The following is a 20,592-nucleotide window of genomic DNA, read 5'->3' on the forward strand; positions in this document are numbered from 1 at the left end:
GAACCAAAGGGGAAGGCTTCCACTTTTTTTGCCCTAGTTTGGTACATAATAATAAAGTGATTGCAAACACGTTATACATTTATACGTACCTTCACATGGCAGTCCAACACGTAATTGTGACTCCAAAGATTTGAAACAAAAGGCATTCCTTTTTGTACTACTTTGTACTTAGTTCTTTGTTTAAAGAAGAAAAATCTTCTTTTTTACCTTTTTTTTTTTTTTTTGAGACGGGGTCTCGCTCTGTTGCCCAGGCTGGAGTGCAGTGGCGTGATCTCGGCTCACTGCAAGCTCCACCTCCCGGGTTCATGCCATTCTCCTGCCTCAGCTTCCCGAGTAGCTGGGACTACAGGCGACTGCCACCACTCCTGGCTAATTTTTTTTTGTATTTTTAATAGAGATGGGGTTTCACCATGTTAGCCGGGATGGTCTCGATCTCCTGACCTCGTGATCCACCCGCCTCGGCCTCCCAAAGTGCTGGGATTACAGGCATGAGCCACCGCACCCGGCTGAGAAGAAAAGTCTTTAAAAGCTGTTGTCACTTACTTACTTAATCACCAATGTATTTAATGGCCAAATTTCCCTAGTTGGTATAAACTACTCTTAAAAGTTAGTTAACAAATAATTGAACATATCAAACTAGTTTATTTACCACACTTAATTTCTTCTGTGTATGGCCTATGTTTTGGGTACCGACATGAAATGCAAAACCAGATTCTTAATGGTGCCGATCCACAAACACTCAAAGTCCCCATGTTTAAATGAAATCTATGAATTTTTTTATTAAGGATTTGATAAGCTGATTGATTGATATATAATGAAAACATGTAAATGAAAAACATTTACACTGACTGTACGACTAGTGTGCTAAGCCATTACAATAGTTTACTGACATAACTGGCAAGAGTAACTTGGAAAATAACTTAATCCAGCAGAACAAAAACATCCTCAGTAGTACTGAATATATCTCTCTCATATATCTATCTATCTATCTATCTATCTATATATATATATATAGCTTTGCACAATCAGGGAGCAAGGCACATAATGAAATGAGCATACATTTATGCAGAAGAAAATAATAGCAATAAAGCTGCGAGAAAAATTGTAACTTCATCTTCACTGAGCTGTGCATAATCCTTTGAATAATAATGTCCTCTACCTGGTACATTATAATGAAGTTCCTTGTCTTCTTCATGCTTTAAAAAAGTATACTTCTACATTGTATCTACCTATGGCAAAGCTCCCACAGCCTACAAGTTGGTGTGAGCCTTGACTCTTGTTTTTTAAAGAACTGAGGGAGGGAGCAATCCCAGTTAAATATAATGTGCAATTCTCCTTTAACAGTAAACAATGTTTTAAAAACACTTAGCACAAGCTAATTTTATCTTAAATGTACATCTCTGTAAGAGTTCACTAGTGGCTGAGAGTAAAATGAAGCAAAATTATTTGAAACATTCCAGTTAATGCTTATTTTCTAAAAGGGGTTATTTTACAAGTAGCAAAAAAAAAAATGTAGGAGGTGGGGAAATAATATGAAAAACGGCAGTTTTTGGTATTAGGTTACAATAAATTTAACGAATGGACAGTTTGCAAAATATAAGGGTGTCTCCCCCTTTAGTGCTGCAGACAAGTTTTACTGCCTAAGACGCTGAGGCTGCAACAATCATGAGCTTGGTATTAGTAGCCATCCATGATAAACATAATTAATTCTCAACTTAACCATCTATAAAATATGTAGTGTTCACCATCACCGTGACTCAATTCACTTCTCTAAATGTCTTTGGTAGAAAGCAGCCAGACCCCACGTGGGTAGTGATGTCTCTTGTGAGACACTTTTCATTTCTGCCAAAACTAGAAATACCACCTTCCTTTACTTTCATTAGCACCTCAAAGTTTGCTTGCTGGATTTCTTTAAAAATATTCTGCCAAAAGAGTTGAAGGCACTGGGGGTTTACAGCAAGTATTTTCTCTTTAAAACGGTTTATTACTTCAACAAGCAAAGAGCAAACCAACTGGAGAAATGTATGTTTTTTCTTTTTATTTATCAAGTTTTATTCTACAGCTAAATTTCAGATTTCTTTTACATATAGACCTTGCAAGGGCATGGTAAGAACTGAGCACTTGTTTTATTTGAGGGATAAAGGTGTAGAAATTTTCTCTTTGAATTTTAAAAGGAAAGGCTGGGTACAGTGGCTCATGCCTGTAATCTCAGCATTTTGGGAGGCTGAGGCAGGAAGATCACTTGTGGCCAGGAGTTTGAGACCAGCCTGGGCAACACAGTGAGACCCCCATCTCTACCAAAAAAAAAAAACCTTAAAAGATAATAAGTATCTAATTCTTTTATACTTGCATTTCTCTTTGGATCAAATCTCAACTTTGTGAGAGGTCATATATTTCTACAGGGTTAGGAGTACCCTGCATAATTTATACAAATGTAAAGTGTATATTAGAAAAAAAAAACAAAGTGAAAGTTACCTGCAATCTAAAGGGTTTTCTTACCCTAGAAACAGTCACCCTCTCGTCCAGTGTATGACCCAATTATACCTATTTTATGAAAAGCAAGGCATCACATTGATAACCATACAGGATCATATGGGTTTAATTGCTCTAAACTTGAGTGGGATTAAATCAGTTGTAATTAGTTAGCTCTGTAGGTATACGAAAAACTTTTGGTAATGTACAAAAATAGGAATGGGTTTTTTACCTGTTTAAAGTCACTTTGTGTTTATAACAAAATTACTTGTAGCTGAGGAACAAAGGTGACAAAGATTTCTGTTGGTGGCTGAGAGTCAAAGCAGGCCAATCCACACCATTACCTGAAATATTTTTCAGGCTAATTTATAACTTTATGGATTTCCTCGATACAAGTTTATTAGTTTATTCTCCATATACAAGTTTATTCTCCCAGAATAGCAGCAAATAAAACTTGAACTGGATGTACAGCTCCTAATAACCTTGATGTCAGAGTTGTCACTTGGTTGGAATTATTATGATCCCCCAATTTAAGTTTTCTTGATAAACTCAGCGTTGTTTTCAGTGACAAGAAAACATACATGGAAAGGGGACCCAAGACAGTTCACCAAGATAGTTCACAGCCCTTTGCAGGATATGCCTTTGGTGGGTGGGAGCACCTAGATTTTAGAGGACTATAAAACGCCATGTTTACTTCATTTGAAATTTTCTGATGAAAAGTCTTTTGTAACTTAACATTCCACATTCTTTTTCATTTAAAAAGTCCCAGAAATATAAACTATCCAGTTTACAACTAAGGTGCATATCTGTAAAAACCTTAAGAATAGTTACTCTTCCCAAGAGAATTACAGCGTCTAAGGGGGGGAAAGAAAGCATCTGAGCAGTAAAAGTCAAGCTGGTAAAATCCAATACAGAATATCTAATAAACCTTAAGTTACTTTACTGAGAATAGATTCTGCTGCCCTACAGCATTGGTGCCAAAACTTTAAGCATAGAGTGATTCTATTTTGAAATTATCTATAGTAGAAATTAAGAGTGTCACTAATTAAGCAAGTCACTACCTCTAATAAGCACCTGTTTGCACTGCCCTCAGCAGCAGGATGAGTTAATCCGTGCTGTTCACTTTTCAGTACAGCCAAGTCAACTGCACAGACTTGAAGCAGCCAAGCTGGGTGAGAGCTGCAGAGCAGAGGGCAGTGAAAGAAGGCACAGTACTAGTGTCATGCGGCAGTAGATGCTTTCCATGAATACACCAGAGAAAAAGAGCTACAGAAATACAGTCTAGGAAAAGCTACATCCCAACAAAAATCCAGATTAAAGAAAACCCACTAGGGAGTAAAACAGAAGTATAAAGTATCACTTCAGTGGTTTTTTAAATTCAGTTCATACATGAGGTTAAAACATTTTTAATAGCCATTTCTGTCTGTGGAGGAATGTAAAGGGAAATGGCCTGTTGTCGGACAAGCCACTGGATTGGGGTTAAAATGACAGTCTCCTCCTCTAGCCTTACTCTCTTCGTGGCATCATTAGTGTTCAAAAGGATGTCTGCTATTCCAGGAAAACAGACCAGAAGCATCTGTTCAGGATGGCTATCATCAGGATTGATACAAGCAAGAAATTCCAAGAAATCCTGCACTGAAAACATAAAGGCTGTTGTTTTAGGGCTCAAATCATGGGTGAAAAAAGGTTAGCGGGTACATTTTTTCCCCCTCAAGAAAAACTGAAGTTGTCTACCTTCTCATGAGAAAATCACCACCACAATAAAACTCAAAACCTCAGGGATGAATACTTTGATAACTGGATTCATATTCTTACTAACTCTAACCCATAAATATGGGTGCCCCTCAAACTATAAAACTGCAGGCAGAAGACTATGAGAAATTCATTCATGAATCACAGTAGCGCTTGGCAATCTACTCAAACATTACCCAAATTTCTGTGCATGCTTAAATTAACAATGCAGATGTGTTAAAGATCACTTCATAAATATCAAACACAAAACTTGGTGAACAATTTGAAAGACCTAAAAATTAATGGTATATATTCTTATTGCTCCATAACCACATGAACATAACTGAACAATATTCTGGAGATGTAGCAATGGAGAGGTGCTGTTCATTCTCTGTTTACGATGCGGTTTTCGTGGAGTGTGGGTTATGCAAGACCTTGAGTATACTGTACTAATTAAGCACTTTTGCTCATTCTAGAATTATTTACCATCTCTTCCCCCACTTTACTGGCATCACTTTTTCCTTGTGGGACAATGTCAACTGATTTCTGCAGTTTGCATTGGTAATCATTAACAATAGGCACAGACTTTCATTACAAGATGTGCTCCCCTTATAAGTGCTGGGATGGCCCATTTTTATTCTCTTGTTTAGGAGCTGCTCTAAGATTGTTTTATTCCTAATAGTCCAATTTATCATAAGTTGATGAGAGTACTTATTTCTCTCATGTACCAAGGAAAATTCACAGAAAAAAGCATACAGAAGTGTGTCGTTAGAGCACTGACTCCACGTTATACCAAACTGCACACGCATAAAACGTAATGTCAGTTACTGGACTTGGACTGTCCCACTCCATCAGAACACCTAGTAACCTGAACTAATCACAACCAGGCTGCAGTCAGCAAGGGTCCTGGTAGCCCCAGTAGCTATAAATGAAATTGTCTTCCCTCTCCATGTAGTCCCATACTTAATGAGTTTTTTGTATTACATATTATAACCCATATACAACCAGATTAATGACACCTGTACAGGGGCCAGTTCTGTTCTCTCATCACCCTTCCCTTCTATAGAGCAATGCTCAAAAAATGCATTTTAGGAAATGATTTTGTTTTTCATAATGCACCATATTGGGGCACAGGATGTGTATATTTCATATACCAATTGTCTACAGATATGTAATAACATCTACCTAAAGCACATATTTTAAGAAGGTAACTGGTGACCCAAAGACATACTGGGACAGAACATTACAGAGAGAACTGTGTTGTCCATCCTCTTAAAATCAATCAAAGTGAGGATCATGAAGCCAAGTTGATAAAGCTTCATAAAACAGTACTAAAAAGGAACTATCCAGAATTATAGCACTAATTATCCATGTATTGTAGGCAAAGAGCTTACCTGTCAGCACATCCTAAATGTGGGTGGATCACTGCAGCAGTACTGCAGCTAGAACAGCTGAGTTAATTACGCCATGTATTTACTTTCTATGCACAACCACATACAGATGATGTCTGTGAACATTTCCCCATCCTGCACTAGTTACCTGTTCTATGAAGCTGAGAGATTTTCCTGATTTAAAGTGCCCCTTCATGTACAGCAATGAAGTGTCAGTCAAGCAATTCTAACTTCAGCCAACTGGGGAAAAACAAACACAAAAGCCTTATAGATACACCAAACATTCTGGTGATTTTTCTCAACCAGAAATAGCACATTCTACATCTATTCCTTAGTTATATAATACACAACATGCACGAATAGGCTACACATGGACAGACACTTATAAATACCTTCTAAATAAGTGATTAGAAGTTTTTGGTCCAATCCACATGACATAGAAATCTTAAGAGACAACACACATCCCCTTCTATGCCTCTTCCACCCAAAATACAGAACACCCATTTTCAGATTAGGAGAGAAAAGGAATAAATAGAATAACTCTCAGCTCTCTCTCTATATACACATACACATACATATATGTATACATATATACACACACTGTACAGCTGTGTGTACATGCACGTGTACACACACACATACACATATAGCTGGACACTACCTGAATAACATCATACCAGGAGGCTCTGAACACCTGAATTCACAGATGATCAGGTGAGCTGATTGTAGAAGTGATTACAGATATCATGAAAATAAAGTCCTATGGTGGCTACCAGTCTCTGGAGAGCTTGGTGTTCTGGTCTCTTTTGGGGGGAGCAGGAGGGGGTCCTCTCCGCAACGTTGCATAGCCTGATATATGACTGCCTCCGTAACCAGCCTTCTGTTGATCAGACAGCAGTTCAGGGGGTGGTGGAGGCAATGCCATATCATCCATGGTGGCTGTTGGTTCTGCTCTGGACATGTGGGAGGAGAGCGAGCCGTGCCGAGTGATGGACTTTCGTTGCAGTGTCCTGTTGAGGTCAGCCAGGAATCCAGGCTGGACACTAAGGCTGGATTTGGGAGAGGTGGGCACTTGTGGCACAACTGTGGCCATTGTTGGCTGCTCAGAAATCTCAGCTTGAGTGAGGCGGGTGCTATCATTCCGTTTGGGTCGTGTGGGTGGAGGGGCCTTCTTCACTGACATTTTAGACCATTGTTGTGGTTGAGGATTAACGACTGCCACTTTTGGAGAGGTGTTTCCCGAGAAAACTGCTGGAATCTCAATGGGGGGCAGAGGAAGCTCTGTTTCAGGTGGAGGGGGTGGAAAATCAGAATCAGATGGAGGAGAAGGAAATTCCACCACGGAGTCCTTTCCACGCCCACTCAGAACAGGGGCTTTTGCTGACACACACCCTTGTTGGAGAACTCCAGGAAGGTTGACTCCAGAAAGATTGAGTTTTCCAGGCTTGGGGGGTGCTGCAGGAGGTGGTAGGGTCTCCTTGCTGGGAGACCCTGATTCTGCTGGCGGTGTAAACTTGCTGACTAGACTGTCCACCGAGGGTCTCTTGGGCTCGGGGTGCTCTGCACCGCTGCTGGATTTAATGCTGGAGTTGCGCTGTGGGGTTGGGGGTGGTTTCTTTCCCCCAGGGCTGGATGTCTTACTGGTCTTTTTGCCTGGAGATCCACTTTTGTCAGGGGTAGGAGAAGCTGTGGGTGGAGGTGGTGGTGGTGGGGCTGGGACAGGTGATGGGGGTGGAGGAGGAAACACCAGGCTGCTTTCAGGAGGGGGAGGAGGGAAGTCCGGAGAAGGGACTGGGATGGAGCTGGGCTGCCACTTGGGCTTTGCTTTTACTGCAGGAGGGGACTGTGGAGCTACATTTGCTGGGACAGGCTTTAAGGGCTGAGATTCCATGGCAGGGGGAGTTGGAGGGGGTGGAAACTGGCTGGCTATCTGCTTCACGACCGAGGGCACCGGTGACAGTGGAGAGGGAGGGGGTTTTGCACAGAAGCTCTGTTGCTTGGGTAATGTTGGCGGGGGTACTGGAACAGGAGGGGTAGGGGGAGAGGGTGGAATGTAAGAAGCAGGGAAAGCTGGCTGCTTTTTTGCTGGGGGCACTGGAGGAGTAGGTGTGGGTGGTGCAGCTTGAGTCACAACAGGTGCCACAGTCTTGGTGCTGGTTGGTGGGGGGATGGTCACAAGGGGTTTTGGGGGAGCTTGGGGAGGGAGGGGTGCAGGGATAGGAGGAGGTGGGGGGGGTGTTGGGGGAGCCACCTGAGTAATATGCTGAACTTGATGGATCTTCAGTGGAGGAGGCGGGGCACTGAACTGTGGAAGGGATGGGGCACACGGTGCAGGCTTTAGCTGGGCCATGGCAGAGCCTGGGGTTGGGGGTGGAGGAGGGGGAGGGGGTGGTGGAACAACTCCATTGGGGGGTACCAGGATCTGAGGCTTCACTGACTGTGACTGCATCACTGGGGGTGTTGGCGGCTTAAACAGGGCCCCTGAATGCTGAGACGCATTCTGTAGCCGTGTTATTGTGCTGTACTTGACGAACATTGGGGCTGCTGAGCCTGCAGAAGGTGCAGACTGGCTGGGGAGTGGGGGAGGAGGGGGTGGTGGAGGGGGTGGTGGAGGAGGAGGTGGGGGTGGCGGAGGAGGTAGAGGTGGTGAAGGCTGTGAAGCAGTGTAGGGGGTGACTATCTTAGGTTGCGGGGATAAAGGGGGCACAAGTGAAGTGTAGGGCCGATTCATAGACTCCATTCTGGCCTAAAAGGAGTATAAAAAGGGAGTGGGAGAGAGAAAAACACAACAAACAAAACAGTTACAGAGGTAAGCTTTGATTGTGTAAAACTAAAAAGCAGGGAGTCTGGGACATGCATGAAAAGGATGCAGAAGTTGGTGGTGATCATAAAGATGGACAATGTCAGGAAGGCTAAAATCTGATTGTGCGGGCAAGAAGGAAACAGAAAACTTGTTTTACCCCACAGTAAAATAGCTAGACCACCTAACAATCTAGGAAAAATGTCCGGCTGCAAAAGCTGTTTGAATGGTGACAGGATGCATGACTTCTGACCTTGGCTGTATGACTTTGACACAGCCTGCCCTACATGGAACCCTCTGTGGCGGTCCTCTGAGCACTGGACTTGCAAGGGGAGATGTGATGGCTCCAGTTCACCTTTCAGTCCATGACTGCATCCACATCAAGCAGATGCTATAACTGGGTTTAGGAGGGCTTCCTGGTGGAATGAGGATGGCTTTTTGATGCTAGTAAGCTGACACAGGAGAGTATGAGAATGTTGAGCAGGCGTGCACAGTCACACAGGAATGAATAAGCTTGACACACACACTCGTGTTGGTGTGAGACAACTGCATCCAACATGCACAGAAGTCCAGCAATGCAGGTAAAGGGGGGACATTCTTTACATTTGTTTTACTGGAAAATACATAAAGAAATGCTTTGTAAACATTATAGCAAAAGACTGTAAAAATATCATACAGAAAAAGCCAGAAGAAATTAAGAGGAAGCTCTGGAAGGCTAGAATAAAGAAAATGTATCAAGAAATGGCAGCTAGCATTTGCCAACAACCAACCCATCTGGGTAGCTGAAATGATCACATCTGGTAGTTTATTTCATGGAGCTAATCATGCTACTTTGAAAAGAGGAAAGGAAGGACCCTTGTTTTAAAAACTTTAGGTACATCTTTTAGGCTCTTTGAACAAACTTTGAGGATCCAAGATAAACCACTTGTTTTCAATTTTGAATGACATCGAGAATGCATGGGTTAGTGAACTAGAAGGCTCATTATAGGGCTGAATTCTAATAGCCATCAGGACATTCACATGTTTCTTTTAAAATTACACAAAAAGATTAGTCTGTGAGATTGGGTTACAGGCGTCACCGAGGTTAATGTGTTTCCAGAGAACAACCCCTGACCTTAACTTGACCCTGTCTTGGCTGCTTCAGGGACGCAGGCCTTAGCTGTGCTGGCCTTCTCATTTGGCACCTGAGACTGAGGTAACAGGAGAAGAAATACAGAGTGATCAAGCCTTAAAGCATTACTGCTGACAGCAGGGTTCCTACTCTTCTGAAACTCTGTGCAATGACGGACTTTGCTGCTTAATCACAGAACATTTTGGGTCTGTGATTTTGTTTTCCTTGGCCTTACACATAACTAGGTTCTATAACTTAAAATGCACACGGATCTCACCATTAGTAATTTGGTAAGGCAAAGGGGTTTTTCTTTAGCCATCCGAATTCTGTAAACCAACTTCTTTAGTACATTTTTAAAGTACTAGCTCCATCCAAATTGATTAAATGGGGGAAGGGAGAGAGAAATTATTTCTTAAAAGTTTGAGTCTCTAATAAGGGAGTTAAACTCAGTGTTTTGAGAATTTAGATCGTTAGAACCAATTCTCAAATGTTCATTTCTGAAGGAAAGGGCTTCAGCCCCACATGGTGCTACTAAGGCCTTCTCTTCCCTGCGGGAGCCCAGTTAGTGAACCACATATACGAATGAAGGAATAAAAGGAAAAATGTCCATTTATTCTCATTCGTGAATGTACCTGTATAAGTGATTCAGACCAAAAGCACCCCCCACCAAAAAATTAAATAAATAAATAAAAACAATTATTAGTAAAAATAAAATAGTTGAGCCCAGGGTGCCACTGGTTCCTCAATGATGGAGTGACCTCTTGCATACTGAAATGGTGACTACAGCCAGGACACATCCTTGCCTACACAACTACAGATGATGTCTGATAGAAGGCCATGATGTCTTTCAAATGAACTGAAGAACCTCTCTATTTTCCTAATTATAGTCTTGCAATAACTATACTCATCCTTCAGTCTCACTGCACAATATACTATGCAAGGCTCAGGAATCCAAAACTTTAAGGGAAATGATTTTAATTTAGTCTTCCACATAAAGTATAATTTGAAAAAATTCATCAATGCCCAAAGAAATGGCAAAAGCATTAAAAAAAAAAAAAAGGTAAGGAATGAGTCTGAATAAATTAACCAATAAAGAAATAACTGGACTGAATATGGTGGCTCATGCCTGTAATCCCAGGACTTTGGAAGGCGAGGCGGGAGGATCGCTTGAGGCCAGGAGTTCGAGACCAGCCCAGGCAAAATAGCCAGACCTTGTCTCTACCAGAAAATAAAAAACTAGCCAGGCGTGGTGGTGTGCACCTGTAGTCCCAACTACTCAGACAACTACTCGGGAGGCTGAGGTGAGCAAGGAGGCTGAGGTGGGAGGATCATTTGAGCCCAGGAGGCTTAAGTGAGCCCTGATAACACCACTGCATTCCAGCCTGGGTGATGGGAAAGGGAGAGGGAGAGGAGGGGATGGGGAGAAGGAAGGAAAGGATGGGAAGGAAAGGAAAGGAAGGAAGGGAGAGAAGGAAGGGGAGGGAGGGAGGGAAGTGAGGGGAGGGAGGAAAGGAGGGAAGGAAGAAAAGAAAAGAAAGAGAGAGAGAGGCTGGGCACGGTGGCTCACGCCTGTAATCCCAGCACTCTGGGAGGCTGAGGCAGGTGGATCACGAAGTCAAGAGGTCGAAACCATCCTAGACAACAGGGTGAAACCCTGTCTCTACTAAAAATACAAAAATTAGCTGGGCGTGGTAGCATATGCCTATAATCCCAGCTACTCGGGAGGCTGAGGCAGGAGAATCGTTTGAACTCGGGAGGCAAAGGCTGCAGTGAGCTGAGATCACGCCACTGCACTCCAGCCTGGCGACAGACTGAGACTCTGTCAAAAAAAAAAAAAAAAAAAGAAGAAGAAAAAAAGACAGGAAAGAAGAGAGAACTGTAAACAGCTTCTCTAGAATTTAGGGCATTTGCAATAGATGGTGTTTTGCCATCCAAACTCCTTAAGGGTGGAAAGGAAGAAACTGTTATTTCTTAAAAATCTGAGCCACTGATAAAAGAATTAAACTGCCAGTTTTTTTTTGTTTTTTTGAGATTTTAAGTCATTAGAGCCAATTTGTAAATACTCATTTCCAAGGGGAAGTCAAATCAACAGGTCTCTCTGAACTGTCTTTACCCACTACAATTAGGAAGATTAAAAATTAATAAAGGAGACTGAAATAAGGCCAAATAAAATCCCCGATAAAGACATAAGAGAGCAACAATTTAAACCCAAAAGAATACCACAGAATTTTCAATGTAAATTAAAACGAAGCTGTTACCTTGCTGGACTCTTCCAACTGAGTGCCTCGTTTCCAGGCTTCAGAGAATACGGAGCTCACAATGCTCTGGGAACGGACGTGTCCTGCTGGCTGGGTGTCAGAAACTCCACTATCAGACTGATTGGAGTGGTTTGACTGAGACTCTGTTTAAAATAGTTTTTTAAACATAGGTTTAAAAGAGTCAGTATTCTGACAGTATTCGTATGTATGTCTAGTTAGATCTTTTACACAAGGTCAAGTGCTGTGTACAACAGCACCAAGTTATTTTACTCATTTCATCATAAACACAGCCAGTATTTTCTACTAGAAAACTTCCCTTACCTTGGAATTAATAAGAAATCTCAGATTAGTGTTAAATACTTCACCATGAGAGACTGATAATTATAATAAATGATTCACATAACATTATTGGTATCCTGACACCCAGTCTTGCATGAAATCAACTCTAAACAATAAAAGAATTAATGAACCATCAGTAGAGGAGTCTCTCAATCATGTCTGCATTACATTGAGAATCAGCCTTTTTAATACCCCTGCCTTAAGGTCACCCCAGAATTGTAACTTAGGAATTCGGATCTATACACAATGATTATTTCCTTTTTTCTAGCAATGAGCAATACTTAGAATTTGACCCTCTAGTGGGAAGTGTGTTTCCTAGGGATTTAGGTATTGGCCCCATAAGGTGGCAGCTGTGCTGTATCCTGGCCTGTCAGCAAGGCACAAAAAAGTTTTGAAAGGAGTGGGGCCTGGTGGGAACGGCTGTGAGCATACAGTGTCTCTTTGCCGCCTGAGCAAGGAGGCTGAGGTGGGAGGATCATTTGAGCGCAGGAGAGTTAAGTGAGCTATGATAACACCACTGCATTCCAGCCTGGGTGATGGGAGAGGAAGGAAGGAAAAGGAAGGGGAACCATGTTCTGGAAGGGTTGTTGGTTGTTTTTTTTTCCCCCATTTTAATAAATATTTTCTTAGAATAGTTTTAAGATATCTACATATTAGATATTTGAATATTAGAACAGTTTTAGCACAGAATTCCTACATACTCGGCATCCAGTTTACCAATTTAGCAATATGTTTGGTTTTAAAGAAATTCTCCTTTGGGGAAAAAGTGTCCTCTTTTAATTTTATTCCCTTTTCCCCATTATTAACATGTTACATTACTATACTACATTTGTCACAACTAAGGAAATGTCCTGCTACTATTAACTACGCTCCACACTTTATTCGGATTTCACTAGTTTTTCCCTCATGTGCCTTTTCTGATCCAGGACACCACGTCACAGTTAGTCATCATGTCTCCTATAACGGCTTCTCAGAATTTCCTGTTTTTGATGACTTAGACAGTTTTGAGGAATAGTGGTCAGGTATCTTGTAGACTGTGTCTCAGTTTTGGTTTGTCTGATGCTTTTTCTCTTGATTAGTCTGTTTATGGAACTCGGGGAGGAAGATCATAGAGGAAAAAAGCCATTCTCACACACTATGTCAAAGGTCCCTATAACCAATGTGACTTAGATACTGACCTTGACCACATGGTTGTGGCAGTGTTTGTCAGGTTTCTCCACTGTGAAGTTACCCCTAATCCCCGCTCCATAATCACTGGAAGCAAGTCACTAAGCACAGTCCACACTTGAGGACTGAAAAGGTAAGCTCCACTTCCTTCAGGACAAAGTGTCTTCATAAATCATTTAGAAATCTACACAGGACAGTTCTCTCCTCTTCCCCATTTATTTATTCAATGATTTATTTACATCAGTATAAACTCATGGATATTTATGTCCATGGGTTACAATCCTATACTATATTACTTATTGTATTGCTCAAATTGTTCCAGCTTTGACCTTTGGAGCTCTTTCAGACTGGCTCCTCTGTGTATCCCTTTGACATATTCTCATCTTGTGTTTTGTGAGACAGGGTCTCGTTCTGTTGCACAAGCTGGAGCACAGTGGTGTGATTATAGCTCACTGCAGCCTTGAACTTTTGGGCTCAAGCAATCCTCCTGCCTCAGCCTCCTGAGTTGCTAGGACTATGTGTACTACTAAGTCTGGCTAATTAAAAAAAAAAAAAAAAAATTGTGGAGATGGGGTCTTGCTGTGCTGCCCAGGCTGGTTTTGAACTCCTGGGCTCACGTGATCCCTTAACCTAGGCCTCCCAAAGCATTGGCATTACAGGCGTCAGCCACTGTGCCTGGCCCTACTGTCGTATTTTAAGCATTCCCTTACTTTCTGGCATTACAAGATGCTCTAGGCTCATCTTGTATATATTCGCTGCTGCAGCCCTATAATTAGCCATTTCTCTGAGGGCCTTGGTTTCTTTTCTTTTCTTTTTTGAAGAATGGTATTAGAAACCATGATCTATTTAAGCAGCATCCTTGGCCAAAATTTAATAAAACGAAAAAACAAAAAGAAACCTCTGTGATCTAGGGACTGGGTATTCTCATTGTTCCTGGGGTATCACTGCTTCTAGTCCTCAGTGGACAGCACTAGGAAATGTATGTGTATATACACATTCTAAATTTGTTTTTACTTAATAGAGATGAAATAGAGTCATGTAGCTTTTAAATATACTACTAAAGTTATTATTTCATCACATCCAATGCAAAAATTTAAAAATTCTGCTTTTAGATGACATGGATCTCATTCATGAAATATTTTGAATTGAAAGAAGATTTATGTTAAGATGTAATCATAGCATGCACTTGTTTAAAGGATATAGGAATCTGAAGGAGTGCAGCTTCTTCATGGATTCTGAGTACAAAGATTCTTTCCAAGTAATGTTTTATCCCAAATTATGCATTAACAGTGTCCAGCAGTATGTATGTTTTGAATAAATTTTATAAATATAAATAACAAAACTGGCTTTAGAAATCTATATACTGATTTTTCATTTCAAATACATTTGTGAACTAGCCCATGATACTGTACCCTCTAGCAATTTTTAAAAAGGCATCTATTGATTATAATTTAGGAATTAAGTATGGCTCCGGTTTTTAAGAATCAAGTTGAAATTTCCAGGTCTACTATCAGTCTCTACAGAGACCTTCATATTAATTGCAAAATAGTGCTTTGAAGCATTTTGAACTACCTGGGATGCTGGAAGAACTGGATCCCGATTTAATGCTGGAGCTGGATAAGGAAGTCCAATCATAGGCTGACTCTGTCCTCTTCAAGGCTTCTTGGTAGTTCATATAGAGCTGCTTCCCATACTAAAGAGAAGACAGGAAATGGTGACATCTAAACTTTACTGAGTATGATACAGAAGGATAAGGTGAAATGGGGGACATATTTCTGTTTACTGATTGATGGTCTGTATTAAAATTAATACCTATGATAGTTCAAAAATTCCTCTAATACCATAAATTATAATCTATTCTTATTTCTCCTCATTTTTAGAGGGGCAGCAAGAAGTCAACACTTGATTCTGTTCGTTATAAACATTAATGTTTTTTCACCCCAAATTCTTGATCCAAGGGCAGCTTTTTAGCACTCTTCAGGATACTGCTCCAAATGTGGTTGGTAAATGATCATTACTTAAAGTAATTTAATTTTTCCAAAACTTACTTTGCTTAGGCTAAACCCTACTATTTAAGAATCATATAATGCATTCTCCAAAGCCAAAATAAATCACTTTGATACTACACAAGCTTTTACCAGCAGTATTATTCCAAGTATACCAAATGTTAAAAGTTTATCCCTATAAACAAGGAAAAAAGACAACATTTAAAACTTGAAACTTAGGCCTGAAAAACCTAGGCACTGGCAAATCCATGAACATGAAATAGTCAGAATAGTTGTCATGACAACAAAAACTATATCATCGACAAACACCTCATTATTCCATCATCAAATCAAAAGGAGACATGCCTTTGCAATGCGGATCCCATTGACCCACTGATGCAGTGTCCTCACATCATCACAACAAAGGTATTTGATATATTGAGATTTCTTCTGGATTTGTGGATGCTGCAAGATTAAAGACAAAATCCAACTAAGTCCCTTGGAGAACTAAAGAAAAACAAACTTTATCAAAGCTTAAACATATCCTGACAAGTTACAGGCCATTAGAGTAATGGCCAATACATTTATGCTTCTTATATGGCCATAAGGCCAAATAAAATAGCCCATAAGAATTTTTACAAAGTAAATGAGAAAGAAACTTTTGTGAAATTTTAGATCAAGATATCCAAGTTAAAACAGATCTTCACATCTTGAGAAATTCCCAAACATTCCTTCTACATTTCAAAGAAACAAAGTTCATCAAGGTTAACAGAGTCTACAGAATTCTCCATCTATAAGATTATGGAAAAGGAAGAGAATGTTTAATTTCACTTTCAACCCACTGAAATTATGGGTGCAGAAGACTCCAAATCAGAGAGGGACTTTGACAAAGCTTCAGTGTCTAGAGGTGAGGTGAATTACTGAGCTGGGTACACCAAGCCTATGGCACAGCACCTGGGACAAGAATCTACAGTCACACCTGTCACAGGGGAGTACAGCCCTGTAGGTCCCACTCTCTACCAAACTGCAGGGCTGCAGCACTTGCCTCCAGGGGACACGTAGATGTCAACAGCATCTTCACATTTAGTTTTCACAACCCACTGTACTTTTCAGTTGAGGCTTGGATGAGAGGTGACTGACTTAACCTTGGCTACAAAATCCAGGTGTTAGGAATATGTTTAAGAAATTTTAACACCACTGAGCCTCAACCAGTAGGTCCTTGGAAAGAAAAGCCCTAAATCACACTTGTTCTGAATGTAATGACTTAGGAACACCACATCTCTTTTCAACTATTCTGAAAACCAAAAAACTAATGGCTATAATTTGCCTGGAAAAAATTTTAAATTTGTGTTCAGTTATAAGAAAGAAAAAGGCCAGATGTGGTGGCTCATGCCTGTAATCCCAGCACTTTGGGAGGCCGAGGCGGGTGGATCAAGGAGTCAGGAGTTCGAGACCAACCTGACCAACATGGTGAAACCCCGTCTCTATTAAAAATACAAAAATTAGTTGGATGTGGTGGCGCATGCCTGTAATCCCAGCTACTCAGGAGGCTGACACAGGAGAATCGCTTAAACCCAGGAGGCAGAGGTTGCAGTGAGCCAAGATCGTGCCACTGCACTCCAGCCTGGGTGACAGAGTGAGACTTCGTCTCCAAAAAAAAAAAAAAACAAAAACAAAGAAAGAAAGAAAAAGCTTTAAAAGAATTTAGTTTTCCAAAATTCCCCAATCATAGTCATTTGTTGTGAAAATCCATGAGCTCAATAAAATAAGCAATTTAAATAAGTTTTCAATGCATCAAGAATAGATGGCCACCAACATAAGTTATGTATCTGCATTGTTAAAGATCAATCACTCTGGTCTACAATGAGGGAAAAAAAAAAGAAACCCATTAATTCTATTCTTTGCTTTTCAGAGCTCAGCTCCTATAACATTTAATACCAAAACCAATTTTCTTGTTGAAGGTTATAGTCAGTTTTAAACAATAAACCCTCAACAATAAGAGGTTAGCAAAATAATACCTAACAGTCTTCCCTCCTGATAATATAGGCCCTCTCTTGGAATATGCTCCTTGTCCACGGTAAATTACATTATAATAAACCATAATAGTGACCTTGAAAAAGCAAAGGAGGGCAGACAGAGAAGTATGTATTCTTCTATAAAAGGAGGAAGGGGGATTTTACCTCATTCATTCATTCAACAGATACTTATTGAGAACTATTTGCCAGGTGCTTCAGGTAGGTTTAGTGATGAGCAAAACAAAAGCCATAGTTTGTGCAGAAGATAAAATAGGCCAACTGAAAAGTGCTCGTTAGTGTTGCCAGTGAGGGCTTAAGAGACTGTTCTCCTTCATGGAGGCACTGCCTGCAGGGCAAGGTTCAGAGATCTCAGCAAGCTGCTTTAGATGGCTCGCAACTGTATCACCACACCCTCCCTTCATGGTGATTTGCAAACTTGACTGCATAGGTGTTCAACTGTAGCAGAAGCCCAAGTGTGCATGTGTGCTTCCATGCATTCTGCACAAAAAGAGGGTGTTTTTTTTTTTTAATCAAAACAACATCTGGGAAAATCAAAGAGAAATTATCCTCTACCCTGTTCTCCTCATCTCTCTAACCTGAGAATACAGATAATAACCTGAAGAGTACTATGGTATAAGTATGAGTCTTTTTAAGTCAAGTATCAGATTACTGCTAGTTTAAAATTCCTTTTAGAACCTCAAAACATTTTTTCATCCTCTCACATAATAACGGCATTCATTACTTTCCTTATGGTCATCCAGGCTCTATACAAGTACTTCTGCAGAGTGTCTGTTCTGCTAATACATTATTTTATTAAAAGTGGCATTTATTGCACCCTTGCTATGTACTAGACACTATGTAAAATATTTCACATACTTCACATTTTTCATTAAATACTCACAAAACCTCTCTGAGTTACATATTATTATCTCCATGTTCCAAGAAGAAAGCAAGGCACAGAGTAAGGTTAAAACAGCACTCAAAATTGCTTCCGATAAGTGAAAGGTAGTACTAGAATTTGAACCCATGCAATCTCATCCCAGAGTGCATGCTTTTAACTACTATTTCATACTACTGCCTTATTAAAATGTGCCCCTTTGAATCTGCTACCTCTGCTCCTTTTTTCCCCACAATATTATGCTGTCATTTAAAAAATTATACCAGGGTTAAGAGGAAGGCTGGAGGAAACATTCATTGCTAAAAACCAGAAGCTCCACATTTAGATTCTTAAGAGAGTCCAGAGAACATAAAATGAAATTGCTCCCAAAACAGATGAATACCTATTAAGAAAGAAAGGTCAACATTTCATTTTTAAAATGACCCTGACAGGTTGAGTGCAGGCCCCTATGGCTATCTCCTCCTCCCCACTTCTTTCCTGGCAGAGCCTTACCTCTCACCTATATCCCACAGGGTGTGAATTCTGACTGGTGTAAGCCAACCATAGTAGTTTTATTCCCTTGTCAGTGATTGGCTTGTCAGCAGAAAATGTACTACTCTGGGCCAGTAACTCTCAAAAGGAGGGTGGTTGAGTAACTTCTGTGAAATAGTTCCTTCCTCTTATAAAAGACAAATACAGGGAGCAATAATCCCTCTTCTGCTGGCTGGATTTTGCTGGGTCTACATGTGATGCATAGAACTGCAGCAGCCATCTTGGGACTGTGAGGTGAATCAGCCTGAGAATAAGCTGATACGCGGGAAGTAGAACAAGGAAAGATGGAAAGAATTTGAGTTCTCACTGACAACCTTGAGCCACTGAAATAACCAACCAACTTTTACTGTTTTCATGTTATGAGATTCCCCCAATAACTTTCTTTTACGTGGATTATGTCTACTGATATTGAAGGAGTTAAAAATGTACCACCCTGGCATATTGACTAAGTTAAAAGACACTCAAAAAACAGCAGGTACAGAACATCACTCTGACCTTCATGCTATTTCTTAAAAGCCTTAGAAGATGAAATTACCATGCAAAAGATGCTTTCTCAATACTAGAAAGCGAAAATATCTTTCTCCTCAGGGATGAGAAGTTGAAACCAACAGAATTCTGTACAGACCTTGTTAAAATAACTCATATCTTTAAGGCTTCACATATAATTTAGTTGCTTCTTCACAAATTATTCTTTGTCCAATCCAGTATACAAGTAATTATGCTTTTCTCCTGTTGATCTCTTATGTCAATTTAATTTGTGTGCCCAGCTAGGACCCTAAGAGTATGGAAGTGAAGTTTTTCCACCCAGCAATACTTACGTTATAAATTAAAACTAAGAAAAAATTAAACTACAAGAATACACAGGCCAGGCCAGGCACAGTAGCTCACGCCTATAATCCCAGCACTTCAGCAGACTGAGGTAGGCGGATCACTTGAGGCCAGCCTGACCAACATGGCAAAACCTCATCTGTCCTAAAAATACAAAAATTAACTGGGTGTGGTGGCATGTGGCTGTAGTCCCAGCTACTCAGGAAGCTAAGGCATGAGAACTACTTGAACCCAGGAGGCAGAGGTTGCAGTGAGCCGAGATCACATCAGCCAGGGAGACAGAGTGAGACTGTCTCAAAAATAAATAAATAAATAAATAAATAGACAAACACACATTACACTAGCGTGAAGATACCATCACATGTCATATAACCTCTTAGAAAACTCCACTATACATATGTGAGAGAATGAAAGTTCAAGAGGCAAATAACATCTTAGCATTATTAAATAATTTTGACATCATGGTCTTAGGGACTGACTCTCAGGAGACTGTGGACCTCATTTTGAAAACTGCTGAATTAAGCTACTTTGTACTGACTTTTAAAAAATTATTTGCACCTAAAGGTACCTAAAATGATACAGTGGTGTTCCCCAAAAACACAATTATGTAATAAAAGGTTACTATTATGGCCAGGAGCAGTGGCTCTGCCTGTAATCCTAGCACTCTGGGAAGCCTAGGCAGGCAGATTGCTTGAGGCCAGGAATCTGTGACTAGCCTAGGCAACATGGCTAAACCCTGTCTCTACAAAAAAACACAAAAATTAGCTGGGTGTGGTGGCATGCACCTCAAGTCCCAGCTACTTGGGAGACTGAGCTGGGAAGATCGCTGGAGCCTGAGAAGTTGAGGCTACAGTGAGCTGTGATTGTGCCACTGCACTCCAGCCTGAGTGACAGAGCAAGACCCTGCCTCAAAAAAAAAAAAAAAAAAAAAGGTTGCTACTACAACGTATTGAACTTTATCAAAGCAATCAAAACTCCAAAATCCTAAAATCCTAAAACTCCCAAACTAATGGCAGTCCCCAAACTAAAGTGACAATTCTCAGAGAAAAGTGAAATTAAACATGAT

The 20,592-nt window shown here is 40.6% G+C and overlaps 2 protein-coding genes across 13 annotated transcripts in view; one reads left to right on the forward strand and one right to left on the reverse strand.

The window, feature by feature from the left end:
* ABI2 (abl interactor 2) overlaps positions 1–20,592 on the forward strand; it is a 130,765-nt gene that overhangs the window by 104,231 nt on the left and 5,942 nt on the right. The window lies entirely within an intron of this gene.
* RAPH1 (Ras association (RalGDS/AF-6) and pleckstrin homology domains 1) overlaps positions 754–20,592 on the reverse strand; it is a 101,176-nt gene continuing 81,337 nt past the window's right edge. For 7 of the 10 annotated variants that reach the window (XM_055379445.2, XM_055379443.2, XM_055379446.2 and 4 more), the window contains 4 exons: positions 15,621–15,719; positions 14,842–14,962; positions 11,764–11,906; positions 754–8,340 (listed from right to left, as the gene is read on the reverse strand). In XM_055379445.2, coding sequence (XP_055235420.1) covers positions 6,364–8,340; positions 11,764–11,906; positions 14,842–14,962; positions 15,621–15,719 — 2,340 coding nt within the window. In that variant the 3' untranslated portion in view covers positions 754–6,363. Of the gene's footprint in view, positions 8,341–8,395; positions 9,008–11,763; positions 11,907–14,841; positions 14,963–15,620; positions 15,720–20,592 lie in introns of those variants that run through there. The other 3 variants (XR_010129681.1, XR_010129680.1, XM_055379448.2) reach the window with 3 other exon arrangements.

This window comes from Gorilla gorilla, chromosome 11 (assembly GCF_029281585.2).
Source record: "Gorilla gorilla gorilla isolate KB3781 chromosome 11, NHGRI_mGorGor1-v2.1_pri, whole genome shotgun sequence".
Classification (NCBI taxonomy): Eukaryota; Metazoa; Chordata; class Mammalia; order Primates; family Hominidae; genus Gorilla; species Gorilla gorilla.